Raw genomic sequence first — 15,770 nt, 5'->3', positions numbered from 1 at the left:
GTTGTGACGGTTCGTCTGATATGATCTTTGTGTGTGTATAGGAGTTGGTACGTCTTGCTAGAGGCCGCTACCGACTATTGGGTTGAGTAGGAGTACTCAGGCCATATCTATACGTATCTGAACCTATAGGGTCACACACTTAAGGGGTTGGAAGCCCAATTCGGATGTGATCCGAATTGGATCAGGTTTAGGAGTACTAATGGGCCTCGGACCCAGAGGCCTGTCAGGAACCTCTATAAATAGAGGGGTGGGGGCGCCCTAGGGTTTTATCCCTTTTGGCCGAACCAACAACCGTCGCGCCTCCCACGCCCTCGCCCTGTTGCAACTCGCGGACCTAGCAATCCGGCTTGCGACGCTTCCTCCCTGCATGTGTGGATACCTTGGAGGTGTTGCACCTGCAGCACTTGGACGAGCCGCCGACGAGCCACGACGAGCTGCCGACGAGCCACGGCATGAGGACGACCTCGCTGTACGTGGACGAGTTACTGAGGAGCTGCTCGACGTCGACGTAGTCGATCACGCTGATCAACTTTGCTGCCTTGACGTGATTCTACATCTTCCGCACCAGTGCGTCGGGGGTAATCCCGTGATCCATATACGGCAGTTTTCCTGGTTTACGTGGTAGAAAAATTTTGTTTTGCGCTAACGTAGCCTACCTCGTATTCCTACAATTATGTTTGCCAACTAAGGATACCAAAAGTATAATAGTGCATATTTCCACTCATTAACTACTCTACCAAAAGTATAATAGTGTATATTTCCACTCATTAACTACTCTAGCTAAATGTCCTGAAAGACTGAGGGAGTATCCATCTTTGACATATCTAGCTACATGTTATAAAACGGTTGCAGAAAGTAAATACGTATAGCCCTGAAAGACTGAGGGCTTTCCCTTAACAGCCCTGAAAGCCCTAAGACATGTTATAAACCTTTCCCTTTCCACATGGGGTTTGTTTATTCGAAAGGGAAAGGTTTCAGCATGCAGCCTTTTGCTGTTCCTCTGAAATAATGCGTCCAAGTGGAAAGATTTCAGAAGCTTGTGGCAGGTAGTGCAGCCCTTCGTTTTCGCGGCGGATTGGCTGGCCTAGCCGCCTTGGCCGGCTCTATACATGTGCCTGCGAGACAAGACGCGATGCGCACGTTCTTTCCAGTGTTCTCCGCTGACACTGACAGGAACAGCTCTCGGATTTCATCCCTATGATTTCTCCAAAATCTCTATACTTGTCTGCACGTACGCTTTGGACATGATTCTTGTATACATGTGAACGCCAGAGATGCGTCTTCACGGGTGGCTGCTGCCTGTAGCATCCAGCGTGCCTGTTCTGAAACTCAACCATCATGGTGTTGCTGTCCCCGGCAGGCAGAGGCGAGTGGGTTCTCAGGACTTGATCCTGCATGTTCCACGTTCATATGGGGGCAGCGCCCGGCCACTGATGTTGTCCTGCGGCCGATGCTACAAGCGCCAACAGCAACAGGTCAAGAGGCGGAGACTCATTGCAGTGGTGGCCCATGCATCGACCGGTCTCGACTCTCTGGACGCACGTCTGGCCAAGCAGGCAAAACTGTGGGGCGTCAGACGACGCAGTGTCCTGTCAGTGCACTGTGGGGGCGTGCTAGCTCAGCTACTGGCCTTGTTTAGTTGGCGAATTTGGGAGGTTGTAGCACACTGTAGCGTTTCGTTTGTATTTGTGAATTATTGTCCAAATATTGACTAATTAGGCTCAAAAGATTCGTCTCGCAAAGTACAACAAAACTGTGCAATTACTTTTTAATTTCATCTACATTTAGTACTCCATGCATGTACCGCAAGTTTGATGTGATGGGGAATCTTCTTTTTGCATAGTGTCAAAGTTGGAAGTTGGGAGTAACTAAACATGGCCTTAAGGGTGTTTGGCTACACCGTTCTAAATTTTAAGTACCTATCACATCAGATGTTTGATACTAATTAGAAGTATTAAATATAATCTAATTACAAAACTAATTGCACAGATTGAGTCTAATTCGTGAGACGAATTTATTAAGCCTAATTAGTCCATGATTTGACAATGTGGTGCTACAGTAACCATTTGCTAATGATGGATTAATTAAGCTTAATAGATTTGTCTCGCGAATTAGTATAGGAGTTCTGCAATTAGTTTTATAATTAGCTCATGTTTAGTCCTTCTAATTAGTATCCGAACATTCGATGTGACACTTCTAAAATTTAGTATCTCGTATACCCCCTAACAAGCGAGTTTAGATCTCAGCTGATTGGCGGTTTTGTAACACGGCAACTAGCTATTTTGGACCAAAGTTCCTGCAGATGAGCTGACTGAACCGACCATGCCGTCCTCGATCTCAAACATGAATGCACCTGATTTCAGATCAGGTCAGATGCAGTGGTTGATGCGTCTGCAATTAGACTGCAGCTAGCATGTTCATTTATTTGGTCACTTGGTCACTGATGTCCTCCCAAGCACCCACTCATCAACTGCAACTGCAGATGCATCGTCTTGCAACTGCAACTGTACAGCAGCAAGCATCTTCGTCATTACCACGCTTTGCAGTTTCATGGATGAACAGGCATCCGAGTTAGATCGCTTGTGTATTTCACCTGCGAAGAGGATACGGCATGTGAGTATTTACTGAGTTCATATGTAAAGTACTGCTTGTTGGGATCCGACATCGGGAGAAGCTAGACCACAACACAGAATGAACAATGATTTTACTTAGCTTTCGAAGGGCTAAAGGTACTCTCACCATGTACAAAACTGTACAAGTATAGGAACTATCCACCGTATGAATGCACAAGAAGTGGTTACTCACTTATTCTGTTACCTGCATGTACAAATAACTGTCAGAGACACCCAAATAAAAAGAAAAAGTTATGCTTTATGCTTGCGCTTTTCATGGAGGAACAAGCATCGGAGTCAAATGCGCTTGTGTAATTTCACCCGCGAAGAGAATACGGCACTTGTGTATTTGCAGTGGCAGAGTTCGTGTAAAGTATCTCCACCATAGTGTTGCTCAGAAGGGCAAAAGATAATCTCTCCAAATACAAAATGTACAATCCATCGGATGAATGCACTAGCAGTAGCTTACCCTTGCCTGCAGGTACCTACCGCTAACACGGTAGCACTAGCAGTAGTTTAAAAGCAAATAAAAAAAGAAAAAAGAAAAACAAATGACTATATATGCTTTCGTTGAGAGTCGAACTCAAGACCTCCCGCTTACTAAACGGGTGCTCTAACCAACTGAGCTACGAAAGCTTGGATGCTCAGCGGTTCGGTTTTATGAAATTAACTGTATCTATACTCGGCTGACCGAACTATGTACACCCACAGCTCTAAGCATTGAAATTGAACCGAGACAGATTTTATTACCTAAAAATGTAAAAATTCACTGGCAAATGTGTTCATGCGTTACTACGGATAAATCACTTTATCTATGCTATTGTCTATATATTCTCTCTCATCTTACTCTCACCATACATGCCTTGTCACTCCTCGCCCCACACTTTGCATATCTCTCATAGTTGGCACGAGTTTACAAGATCCCAGCAGCTTGTCAACTTCACCTTCTCTCCTCACGAGATCTCACGCGCATAACGGCCCTCACCGACAAATCACACGCATCTCCCTGCTTTGTACAATAGTACTCGATGATAGAGCACATGATATGACAGAGGTAAGGCGGTGGGATGGTGGATCCGGGCTGCTTGCGTGCCTCAACACTTGTTAGGTTCGGGATTGCTCTTTGCCATCCCTATGTGTCTATCCATCTTTCAACTCCATCCTTCTCTCACAATGTTTCTACGATGAAATACTAATTGCATTATTTGTTTCTACCATTATATTTTTTTATTGTACTCAATGAATCTTTACATGTTTGCTAGAAAATTTATACATTTTTACATAATAATATTTCCTTCTACCAAATACTCGTTTTATATCTTTATCTTATTTTTTGACCAGATAGGGAGAAACAAACAATTTGGGTGGAAGAGAGGAAGTGGAGGGAAAAAAGAAAAAAAAAAGAGTTTGATATATTAGACGTCTAGTGTGCTTCAATACAAAAGCACGACATAGGTCTAGTGGTGGGAATCCTTCTTGTGGTGGTTCAGGTGTGCTAGTTCAAATCCCTGCCGCACCCTTTTCGGGGTCAATTTTCTTGGGTTTCAGGCGCCGGGTAGTCCCAATTTGCTGGGAGACCCCGCTTTTCACCGGTTTTGGGGTTCAAACACAGGGTTTTAGTCCGGTTTTTTGGATGATAGAAGGCCTGCAGGTTGATTAGAAAAAGTGAGCAACCACGATAGTTGGATGATAGAAGGTCTGCAGGTTGATTAGAAAAAAGTGAAAAAAGTGAGCAACCACGATAGTTGGAAGAAACGACACTTTAATATACCTTAGTCCGGTTTTTTGGATGATAGAAGGCCTGCAGGTTGATTAGAAAAAGTGAGCAACCACGATAGTTGGATGATAGAAGGCCTGCAGGTTGATTAGAAAAAAGTGAAAAAAGTGAGCAACCACGATAGTTGGAAGAAACGACACTTTAATATTAGGTATAGATAATATATTAGGTATAGATAATTAGCATCAAACTGAAGTTCCGGACAATAAATCCTAACGTTAGATTTGTTCACTACAATATCCATGCGGGGAGCAACAATTACATACGTACTTCCAGTCTGCCAAGATAGTTTGCACTCAAACTTTCGATGTTTCCATTGGCTTTGCACATTTGCATATACTCCGTACATAGCGAAAAATATTATCACCCTTGCTTGAGCATGTAATCCATTAGCATCCATTTGTGATTGCAAACCCCTTAGTAGAATGCTGACCATACACCTCCAACGTTAATACCCCTTTCAACTATCTTTTAACAATGAGGAATAAAGAGTCTTCAACACACAAAGGTAACTAATCATTTTTCATGTACTATATAACAGTCAGATAACTCCTTATTGAAGAATGGGGACATGTAATTCAGGAACAAATGTACTCCCCCCCGGTCTTAAATGTATGTGTTATAAATTTAAGAACGGAGGGCATAAAAGTTATGCAGTTTGGTACAGTAATACATTTGCAGCAAGCCCTGTACTGTAAAAAGCAATCAATATCCTGGAACAGCTATTTTGTCTAGTTTACTCCACTAACCGGACCTGGATGGATTGGAACACAGAGGCGGCAGCACAAGGTCGGTTTAGATCGGAGTCTGAGACCAGCAAGATCGTGTCTCCAGGTTTCACAGAACCCTTTGACTTCATGAGGCTGATGGTTTTCTTGAAGTTATCTTCCATGCTATCTGATAACGGTAGATGCAGCGGAATAACGCCCCAGTAGACGTTCATGCTCTTTCTTGAATTGGCATCATCAGTGAATGCAAATATGGGAGGGTTTGGCCGGTTGCGTGATAGAAGCGATGCCATGTGACCATGCTTTGTGTAAACAAATATAGCATCCACAGCAAGGTTGTTTGCTGCCGAAAAAGTAACGTTGTGAGAACAAAAGAGAAAATATTGTTTACCATGTTTTAAACAAGGAAATAATAGATTACCCATTTCCACAGCACTGTTGCAAATTTGCTCTGAGATTCGGTCAGGCAGAGCAATTGCAAGCTGGTGTTGTGGAAGAAGTTTCTGCATGTTCTCCTCACGGCTCCAACATTCCATCCTCTCACTGGCTGCACAAAGGACAGATAGAGCTTTCTGGGGATATGCACCTATAGCTGACTCTGCAGATAGCATCACAGCATCTGCATATTGCCGCACTGCTTCCGAAACATCAGCCACCTTCATAAAGTACAGAGACAAGTCATTGCACGGTAAATAGTTACAAAGTTACATATAAGAACAAAGCCTTTCAGTCCCAAGCAAGCTGGGTACGCTAGAGATATGATACCCAACATGAGCCACCAACAAAAAGAAAACTTAAATGGAATGTAAAAAGGCATCAATAATAGTAATAACATTAGGGATCTAAACCTAGTTCAAGGTTCAGACACGTGGACTGATGAAGGGGAAAAATGGATGAAATGAAACATGTTTTGATATATATGATTCTTCTGAAGTACAATAGTTAGGTTACCTCAGCTCGAGTTGGTGTTGGATATTCAACCATTGATTCTAGAAGCTGAGAAGCAACTATCACAGGCTTGTTCAGGTGTCTACATAGAGTAACAATTGACTCTTGGATGGCTGGGATCTGTTCCAGAGGAATCTGAACTCCAAGATCCCCACGTGCTACCATAACTCCATCAGATGCTACTATGATGTCTTTCAGGTTCTTGAGAGACTCCAGACTCTCTATCTTCGCAAAAATTTTGATGTGCCTGTTATACAACCATAATGCATAAGACTGGCAGCTTCAAATTAACATAATTAAAAGTAATATAATATCACTACAGCACGTAAGCTAAATCTAAATTCTAAAACCATACCTTGTAGTTTTTATTAAAGAGATTGTTTCACTTGCTAAGTATGTATAACACAAACAAATTAGTAACTTAGTATCAGAGGAAAGAGATACAAAATTGGTACACTCGCATATTTTTAAACTATGTTGCTTCCATCTTCACATTTTCCAGATTAGATGAAGTGCTCGCTACATATAAAATGGATCAAGTACTTATTTGAAGTTGTAATATCAATGGCTACACAGTTGAGATCCCAGCTGCTGGTAAGTTCTACAATTTTTTTGATTAGATTTTAATTTCGCACTCTATTCTCTCATCATAAGCAAAGTGAAGTTGACTTTTTCTTTATTTTGAATTCACAACAACATTTCTCCCTTCAGCATGCACATAACATATATATTTCTTGAACTACAACTACAAAACTCTATCAACATTTTTAGAAGTGTGCAGCAAGTTATATTAAGAAAAACAATAAATGACTTCACATGGCAATTATATACTCACTCTAATGATCTTCTGGACAAGTAAGCCTTCAACTGCTTTATATCATTATCATCTTTTACAAAAGATAGAGCAATGCAATCAACTCCTTCTGCTATCAGAAATTCGATATCTGCCCAATCCTACAAGATAATGCAAGCAGTCAGCAAGCAGGACATACACAGCCAGAAATTTCATCACGTCAAAACTCAAAATGATTGATCTAGGAAGCACAATCAAACATACTCCCTCCATTCCAAATTATAAGTCATTCCAAGAATCTTGGAGAGTCAAAGCATCTCAAGTTTGACCAAAATTATAGAGAAAATTATAAAGATTTATGACATCAAATAGGTATACTATGAAAATATAATTGATGAAGAACCTAATGATACTTAGTTGACATCATAAATATTATTATATTATCATATAAATTTGGTCAAACTTGATATACTTTGACTCTCCAAGATTCTTGGAATGACTTATAATTTGGGATGGAGGGAGTATAACTCAAGATTGATCCATGGATAATTGATACATCCTTAATAGGCGAAGAAAAATGCTGCTTTAGAAGGGAACTACAAAATTGAAATACATTAGAGAACTATGTTCAAATAAATTAACCTTTGCTGACAATGTAGGAAGGCCAAAGTTCCTTTCAACTAATTTTCCGTTCCTCCAGAATGATAACTTGGCTCGAGGAAGAAGCAAACCTGGGTCTGTGCACTTACAGCGCAAATCATTTCCAATTTTCTTAGTAACTTCAAATGTTGCCATTCCACCGTCTATTACAAGCTCATCACCAACCAGAATGCCTGAAATTTGAAGAAAATTATTTGTTTCATGAGCAATGTGTAGAACTCAGAATGGACAGCCAACAACGAAAGCCTCATCTTCAGACCATCAGAAAACTTCTCGAAATTCACATGCATCGTGTATGGATGGGCTTCATCAGTCTTTTTACTTGTAAATAGCCACTCTGATTCATCCTGCAATATATCAAGGAAAGAGTAAGACCTAGCATGACATTTCCAGAAGATACAGGATACCACTACAGATACAAAGATATACAACTATTGAGTGTTGTACTACCGCTTAAAAGATTCACAAACCAAGATGATGGCGTATCAATGAAGCATATCACTTAAAAAAACCTTAATGGGTGCATGGTTATATAGTTTAGGGACAAGTCCCTCATAAGTCAGTCTGCTTACTTCAATACTTTATTTAGTTTACCACAATGTCAATATCGCGACACATAATGATAATGATAAAACTCCTATATATCTTGGTAGTAATTGAAGTAAAATCATGCTAGTTCTTTTAAGGACTGAAAAGCAGCACACTCTGGATACAGCTGCATTAATTTTGCCATATAGCCTATAGGTAAGAACTGCTCAACATGCTTTCACCACCCCCATATTTGAATTACCAAAGATCAAGTATTCCAGGCAATTCCATAGCTTAATACTAACCCGCATGCACATAGATACAACCTGACAGCTAAGGATATATACTAAGACCAAATGATTACAGGACTGGCATTTGTGCCATTGCAGTGAACAATCAAGTTGTTGTTGTCGCAACATCAATCGTAACAAGTACATGTATCCAGCAGGTTGCTGTTTCCCCACTAGTTGCCATGATTCAGACACAGACACATCTGACACGCAGATCAAGATGACGGGAAGGCGGACCAATATATTAGACTAATATATATGAAGCCATAAGAAATATTACTCCTAAAGAACATGAAAGCACCTCAGCACAATTACAATATTTCGCTTGACACTCCATCTATTACAAAATCAAGCCAATCAGTCATAGTCCAGGTATCTCATTACTAAACAGGCACAAAAAAAGAATCCTTTTATTATGTTTAAAATAGGATCAGCCAGCATTGATTCTTGTACATCAAGTGCACCAACAACCAGATCCAATCATACATCAAAATAATTAAAACATGAGAAATCTCAAATTATAACATTATCGGTTTCTCATCATGTAGCAAGCAAAACAATCACAAAATATCCTACAACACTGATCATCCCATCCAAACAGGATAATTCCATTCTATCTAATCACACTAAAATGAGTATGGGTTCCATCAGATCAATGCCATTAAACACAAAATGGCAGTTCTCCTGTCACGAGCGAACACAAAATTGGATGCGGCCGAGCTATTTAAAGCAGTATGATAATACTTACAACCGGTTCACTGCACAGCTAGATAGCTCCACAGCAACAGATACAGATATCGTGTCCCTAATCCCCTAGATGACGCGAGTTCAACATCATGACCAGATGTCCCCCCCCCCCCCCCCGGGACCTTGATAACACAGTGCAATAAGCCAATAACCAGAAGAAAAGTAATGCATGATAGCAGACAGGGACGTACCTCGGCCTTGACGGAGGTGGCGCCTCCGTGGTCCGCGACGAGGAGCTGGGAGCCCTCGGTGTCGACCATGAGCGAGACGCAGAACCCTTCCTCCTCGTTGAGCCTCCGCACGGCGCGCATGGCGGCGCGGTGCCACTCGCGGCCGCCGTGGCAGAGGTTGACCCGCGCCACGCGCATCCCGCCGCGCGCCAGCGCCGGCAGCGCCTCCAAGCAGGCGGGCCCCACCGTGCACACCAGCTTCGTCTTCCGCATCCCCATGAAACCCTTCTCCCGCAGCTCCGCCTCCGACACCACGTCCATCGCCGCCTCCCCTGTCGTCCCCGCCGCCAAGGCGCGGATCCGGTGGGCGGCCACGTGGCGGCGGGCCGCCGGGGAGGAACCGGCGACAAGGTAGGGGGAGGGCCTGGTGGTCCCGGCGGAGGCCATTAGGGTTAGGGTTTACGGGGCCTTGTCGGGGACGAGGCGGCGGAGGGGCAGAGGAGGAGGCGGAGGTGGTGGACTGGTGGGCCGGCGGATGATGCGAGGGAAGACTGCTTCTGCGAGGTACCTGTGCTGCCTGCTGCTGCTTGCGGAAGGATTGTAGGCAATGACATGTGGGTCCAATGTAGCTGGTAGCTGCTGATTGGCCAGCATACCCCCTGGCGTGTGGGGTCCGTGGGGCTAGCTGGTGTTTGAGTTCTTTATTTGCTTTCCCGCCTCTTGTTGGGTTCTCCGGTTGTTTATAATTATTTTTAAAAAGCATAAGATTTCAGCAGATTTGATTTGGGCAAAGCTTGAGCTAATTCATATTTGAAGTAGTACAGAGAATGTATAGACTTATAGAATTGAACTCAGGATTTCACAACGTATGAATAGTTAGACAATTGGACTCAGGACAGTAGCAGAGCTAAATGCCAAAAAAAAAACTTGGGCTGAAGATCAAAGACTGAAGGCAATATAATCGCAAGACACAACTGGTAGAATAAGATTTAGTTACCTGAGTTAATTTTCATCATCCTCATCATCTCCAATTACACTTCCAGATAAGTCGTCATGGGTAGTGTTTGAGATAATTGAAACGGATTGGACATGCAGTAAACATATAAAAATGTTTGACTATATATGTTATGGAGAACAGTAAAAGTACCGAAAAGTGCATCAATCGACACACAGGTGAGTCATAAACAGAATTAACGTTCCTCTCAAAAAAAATTAAAAAGGAAATGGAATTGACGTTGGCCCTTAATTTCAGATTTGAATTTCGTTCTAGTTCTACGTCAGTTTAGAAACTTGGTCTGGGCTAAGGTTATTGTGCTGTAAACTGTAATGCACACACGCTTCTTCTCTTAAGGTGACATTACTATAAGGTAATAGATAGATTATGGGCTAACCCTAGAGGGTAGCTATGTAGATGTCTTACATGGGCCTATTGGGCCCTAATACACATAGTACACCAACACTCCCCCGCAGTCTGAACTACCGACGCAGCGGAGTTGCAGACTGGACATGAAAAGAAAGGCACACACACAAGCCCCCCCAAGACGCAACTAGCCACAGGTGATGTTGAGGCTGGAGCGAAACTCGGTGAAGGCGGGTGACGAGAGGCCCTTGGTGAAGATGTCAGCAAACTGAGAGGTGGTCGGGACGTGGAGGACCCGAACATCGCCGATGGCGACCCGATCCCGGACGAAGTGAAGGTCAATCTCCACATGCTTGGTCCGCTGGTGCTGAACAGGGTTGGTGGAGAGGTACACCGCACTGACGTTGTCGCAGTAGACAAGAGTGCTCCGGGAAGAAGGAGTGTGGAGCTCGACAAGGAGCTGCCGAAGCCAGGATGCCTCAGCCACGCCGTTAGCGACAGCGCGGTACTCCGCCTCGGCACTGGAGCGGGAGACCACCGGCTGACGCTTGGACGACCAGGACACCAGGTTGCCGCCCAAAAAGACGGCGTAGCCGGAGGTAGAGCGCCTAGTGTCCGGACACCCGGCCCAGTCAGCGTCGGTGTAGACAACAAGCTCAGTGGAGGGAGACCGGTGAAGAAGGAGGCCGTAGTCCACAGTGCCCCGGAGGTAACGGAGTAAGCGCTTCAGAGCAGTGAGATGGGGCTCTCGGGGATCATGCATGTGAAGGCAAATCTGCTGAACTGCATAAGTGATATCTGGCCTGGTGAAGGTGAGGTACTGAAGGGCCCCAGCCAGACTCCGGTATGCAGTAGCATCTGTCACAGGAGTGCCGGCGGCCTCTGACAACTTGGCCTGAGTATCAACTGGAGTGGAGCAGGGCTTGCAGTCAGTCATCCCAGCTCGCTCCAGGATATCAAGAGTATACTGCCGCTGGTGAAGAAAGAGGCCGGCCTGACGAGGCTCAACAGTGACCCCAAGAAAATGATGGAGCACACCCAGATCCTTCATAGCGAACTCCTGCTGAAGCGAGGTGATGATCCGCCGTAGGAGGGACGGACTGGAGGCAGTGAGGACAATGTCATCAACATAGAGCAGTAGATAAGCAGTCTCAGCTCCATGGTGATAAATGAACAGCGAAGTATCGGACTTGGCCTCCACAAAGCCCAGCGTCAGGAGGTAGGCAGCAAACCTCGAATACCAAGCTCGAGGGGCCTGCTTGAGGCCATAAAGTGACTTGTTGAGCCGGCAAACCATATCAGGCCGAGAAGAGTCAACAAACCCCGCTGGCTGGCTGCAGTAAACAGTCTCAGTCAGAGTGCCGTGCAGGAAGGCGTTCTTGACGTCGAGCTGATGCACGGGCCAGGAGCGGGAGAGAGCCAGTGAGAGAACAGTCCGGACAGTAGCTGGCTTGACCACCGGACTGAACGTCTCGTCGTAGTCGACACCAGGGCGCTGAGTGAAACCCCGGAGAACCCAGCGAGCCTTGTACCGCTCAAGAGTACCATCAGCCCGCCGCTTGTGAGTCCAGATCCACTTGCCGGTGACGACGTTGGAGCCAGGCGGACGGGGCACCAGATCCCAAGTCTGGTTGGCGAGGAGCGCCGCGTACTCCTCTTCCATCGCGCGGCGCCAGTGAGGATCCGACAGGGCGCCGCGGACGGAGGAGGGTACAGGAGAAACCTGCGGCGCGCCGGGCATCGCTGAAAGAGCCCGGGGCTGCAGGGTACCAGCCGCAAGTCGCGTCACCATAGGGTGAACGTGACTCGGGTGTCGGTGTAGGAGAGGCGGATGGTACACCGTCGGCGCGACACGGGCAGTCGGGGCCGGTGGAGGTGGTGTAGGCGTCGCCGGCGGAGAAGAGTCCACCGGCGATGACTGAGGTGGCGACGGCGGTGGCGGGGCCGGCTGCAGGTCCAGTGGAGCCGGCCGCGCCCGGCGCTGGTAGACGCGGACGGGCTGCGCAAACCGGACAGCAGGTGCTGCGGGCGGTGCCACCGGTCCCGCGCAGGGCGAAGGGGAAGAAGCAGCACCAGAGGCCGGCACCGTCGAACCCGTGCTGGGCGCAGGGTCAGGGACAGTACCGGTGGACGTCGAGCCCGAGGAGAACCACGGTGGAGCAGTACCTGCAGGACAGAATGGTAGCGGTGGCTGGTCCACCGGGTCAGTGGGAAACAGGGAGGAGAGATCAGGGTCGGAGGTGGAAGAAGGTGGGGTGGTGGTGGAGTAAGGGAAGACGGACTCGTCAAACACCACGTGGCGAGAGATGAGGACCCGCCGAGAAGAGAGGTCAAAGCAACGGTACCCCTTGTGATCCGGGGAGTACCCGAGGAAGACACACTGAGTCGAACGGGGAGCCAGCTTATGAGGAGCGGTGGCTGCGGTGTTAGGATAACACGCACACCCGAAGACCCGAAGGTGATCGTAACGGGGGGAGGTACCGAAGAGAGCGTGGTGTGGAGTGGGAGCGGGGCAGGCAACAGAAGGTAGGCGGTTAAGGAGATAGGTGGAGGTGTGAAGACTCTCAGCCCAAAAAGGGGCAGGGAGAGAAGACTGGAACAGAAGAGAGCGCATGGTGTCGTTCGTGGTACGAATCATGCGTTCAGCCTTACCGTTCTGGGAGGAGGTATAGGGACACGACATGCGTAAGTGCACGCCGTGAGAGAGGAAGAAGGCACGTGAGGTGGTGTTATCAAACTCGCGGCCGTTGTCACACTGGACGGCCTTGATGGTGAGACCGAACTGAGTGGACACCCAAGCGAAGAAGTGGAGAAGTGTGGGAAAAGTATCAGACTTGGCACGCAAGGGAAAAGTCCAAGAATAATGAGAGAAATCATCAACCACAATAAGATAGTACTTGTAGCCAGAAATGCTTAGAACAGGAGATGTCCATAGATCGCAATGTACAAGGTCGAATACATGGGTCGCATGTGAAGAAGAGGTAGGAAAAGGAAGTCGAACATGACGGCCCAGTTGGCACGCCTGACACAGGTGCTCATCAGGAGCCCGAGTACGTGGTATATCGGAATTATGACTAAGCTGTGTCAGGACAGCACGGCCAGGATGACCAAGACGCCGGTGCCATGTAGTGGAAGAAGCTGTGGTAGCAAAAGCGGCTGAAGAAGCGGAGGGCGAAGCGGAAGAAGTGGACGCAGGAAATCGGAGGGAGTAAAGGGGCCCGGTGCTGTCACAGCGGAGAAGAGGTCGCCGGGTAGCCACATCCTTCACAGTAAGACCAGAAGAGTCAAATTCAACAGAACAGGAATTGTCAGTGGTAAAACGGCGAATAGAAAGAAGGTTGTGAACCATGGAGGGAGCAACAAGAACATCAGAAACTCGAAAAGAACCGGGAGTGTGAGCAGTACCCACGGAGGTGACAGGAAGACAAGAACCATTTGCGACCATGATGGACGAGGGGTGGGAGGAAGAAGGAGGGTGAACGGAAGTGAGTATACCAGGGTCGGGTGTAGTATGGAAAGTGGCACCCGAGTCTGCGATCCAGTCCTGACCGACTGGAGGAGTCAGGGCCATGGTGCCGAAGGAGCGTGCCAAGGCAGTCGGGTCCCATCCGACAGGCCCAGGCGAGGCCCCGGGAGGAGGAGCCCACGGCGACGCAAACTGAGGAGGAGCCCACGGCGACGCGAACTGAGCAGCTGGGACAGCGCCAGCGAGCATGGCGGCCGGTGGACGAGGCTCGCCGGTGGCCTGGAAAGGCCACATAGAGATGCGCCCTGACCATGGGTGGGTAAAGGACGGCCAGGGAGAACCCCGTGGAGGCGTCGGTGTGCCCGCCGGTGTGCCCCCACCGCGCCCCCCACCACGTCCCCCACCACGGCGACGGCGGCCGCCACGGCCCCCCCCACCCCCGCTCGGCCCAGGAGGGGGGGGACCAAGAAGGGACGACGGTGGCGAAGCGGAGGGTCGTGGCGGTGGAGTCACAGCAAGCGCGGTCGAGGAAGACGCGGACCCCGGCGCAGGAAGGGACCCGGGCTGGATGCCCTGAGTAAGCTCCTCCATGACAAGATCATCCCGGACCTGGAGGAAGGTGGGGAAAGGTCGCTGCCGGGTGATCCAGGTGCGGAGGTGGGCGTAGCGGTCGCTGAGGCCGCGAAGAACGTTGAGAACCAAGATCCGGTCCTCCACGGCCCAGCCAAGGTCCCCGAGGGAGTCCGCCATGGTCTTCATCTTCCGGCAGAACTCACCAACGGAGAGGTCGCCCTGGACGAAGGTGCGGAAGCTCGCATCGAGACGAAGGGCCCGGGCTTCGGCGTTGCCCAGGAACTGACCCTCGAGCGCCAGCCAGGCCCGGCGGGCGGTGGTGTCGGGGGTGCCGCGGACGAGATCGTGGAGGTCGAGGGAGATGGTCCCCAGGATCCACGACAGGACGATGCTGTCGAGGCGAACCCACGCAGCTGTCCGGGCCGCAGGGAAGGTGTCGGTGAGGACGTGGTCGTCGAGGGCGTAACGGCGGAGAATGAGCAGGACCATGTCCCGCCAGCGGGCGTAGGAGGGCGACTCAGGGTCGAGGACGACGGGGACCAAGCTCTTGATGTTCTGGACACCCCCGGCCTGGTAGTGGAGCTGTGCGACAAGTGGATCGGCCGGATCGGTCCAGGCCACCACAGGCGGACGGGGAGCACCGGAGCCGGAGGAGGTGGCCGTGCTGTCGTGGGACATCGTGAGGAGCTGCTCCGCCTCGGCGATCTGACGGGCCAAGATGTCGGCCGCATCCCGCTCCCGCTCCCAGGCCAGGGCTGCCGCGCGCAGGCGCGCCTGTCCCTCGGCAGCGGCAGCCCGGGCAGCGACGAGGGCTGTCGCGAGGTTCCCATCCGGAGGTGGTAGAGGAGGCGGGGCGGGGAAAGGTAGGCGAGCAGCCCCTCCCCCCACAGGAGCAGCTGCCACCCCTGTAAAAACAGGGGCAGCAGTCCCCCCCACCCCCGGTTGAAAACCAGGGGCAGGAGGCGTCGGGTAGAGGGCGGCGGCGGCGGCGGCGGCGGCGGCGGCGGCGGCGGCGGCGGCGGCTGCGGCGGCGGCAGCTGCTTCCCCGCCGGCCTGCGCGCCCGCGCGCTCGCCCGCGCGCTCGCCCGCGCGGCGAGCCGCAGCTGCAGCGGCGGCGG

The 15,770-nt window shown here is 49.0% G+C and overlaps 1 protein-coding gene, 1 long non-coding RNA gene and 1 other non-coding gene across 3 annotated transcripts; all 3 read right to left on the bottom strand.

Annotated features, from left to right (window-relative positions):
* Positions 1-3,174: 3,174 nt before the first annotated feature.
* TRNAT-AGU lies at positions 3,175-3,248 on the bottom strand. The gene has a single exon. It is a non-coding gene; the product is annotated as a tRNA-Thr (tRNA).
* A 1,626-nt stretch (positions 3,249-4,874) lies between these two features.
* LOC101769727 (pyruvate kinase isozyme A, chloroplastic) lies at positions 4,875-9,823 on the bottom strand. The gene is made up of 7 exons (XM_004982145.3): positions 9,275-9,823; positions 7,778-7,865; positions 7,501-7,691; positions 6,901-7,019; positions 6,069-6,312; positions 5,539-5,773; positions 4,875-5,460 (listed from the first exon to the last, which is right to left on the bottom strand). Exons 1-7 carry the CDS (start codon positions 9,698-9,700, stop codon positions 5,126-5,128), a joined length of 1,638 nt encoding a protein of 545 aa, XP_004982202.1. The 5' UTR covers positions 9,701-9,823; the 3' UTR covers positions 4,875-5,125.
* A 3,700-nt stretch (positions 9,824-13,523) lies between these two features.
* Positions 13,524-14,574, bottom strand: LOC105913631. The gene is made up of 2 exons (XR_001163077.2): positions 14,109-14,574; positions 13,524-13,875 (listed from the first exon to the last, which is right to left on the bottom strand). It is a non-coding gene; the product is annotated as an uncharacterized LOC105913631 (long non-coding RNA).
* Between the last annotated feature and the right edge of the window lie 1,196 nt (positions 14,575-15,770).

This window comes from Setaria italica, chromosome IX (genome assembly GCF_000263155.2).
Source record: "Setaria italica strain Yugu1 chromosome IX, Setaria_italica_v2.0, whole genome shotgun sequence".
Taxonomy (NCBI): Eukaryota; Viridiplantae; Streptophyta; class Magnoliopsida; order Poales; family Poaceae; genus Setaria; species Setaria italica.
This window is presented reverse-complemented; position numbering and strand designations above follow the sequence as displayed.

Excerpts from the sequence above, each read along its gene's own strand:
- LOC101769727 (XM_004982145.3), bottom strand. The coding sequence starts at position 9,700 with ATGGCCTCCGCCGGGACCACCAGGCCCTCCCCCTACCTTGTCGCCGGT. Across the intron at positions 7,866-9,274 it reads CCACCTCCGTCAAGGCCGAG|GATGAATCAGAGTGGCTATT; the intron begins GTACGTCCCTGT and ends GATATATTGCAG. Across the intron at positions 5,774-6,068 it reads CAACACCAACTCGAGCTGAG|GTGGCTGATGTTTCGGAAGC; the intron begins GTAACCTAACTA and ends TACTTTATGAAG.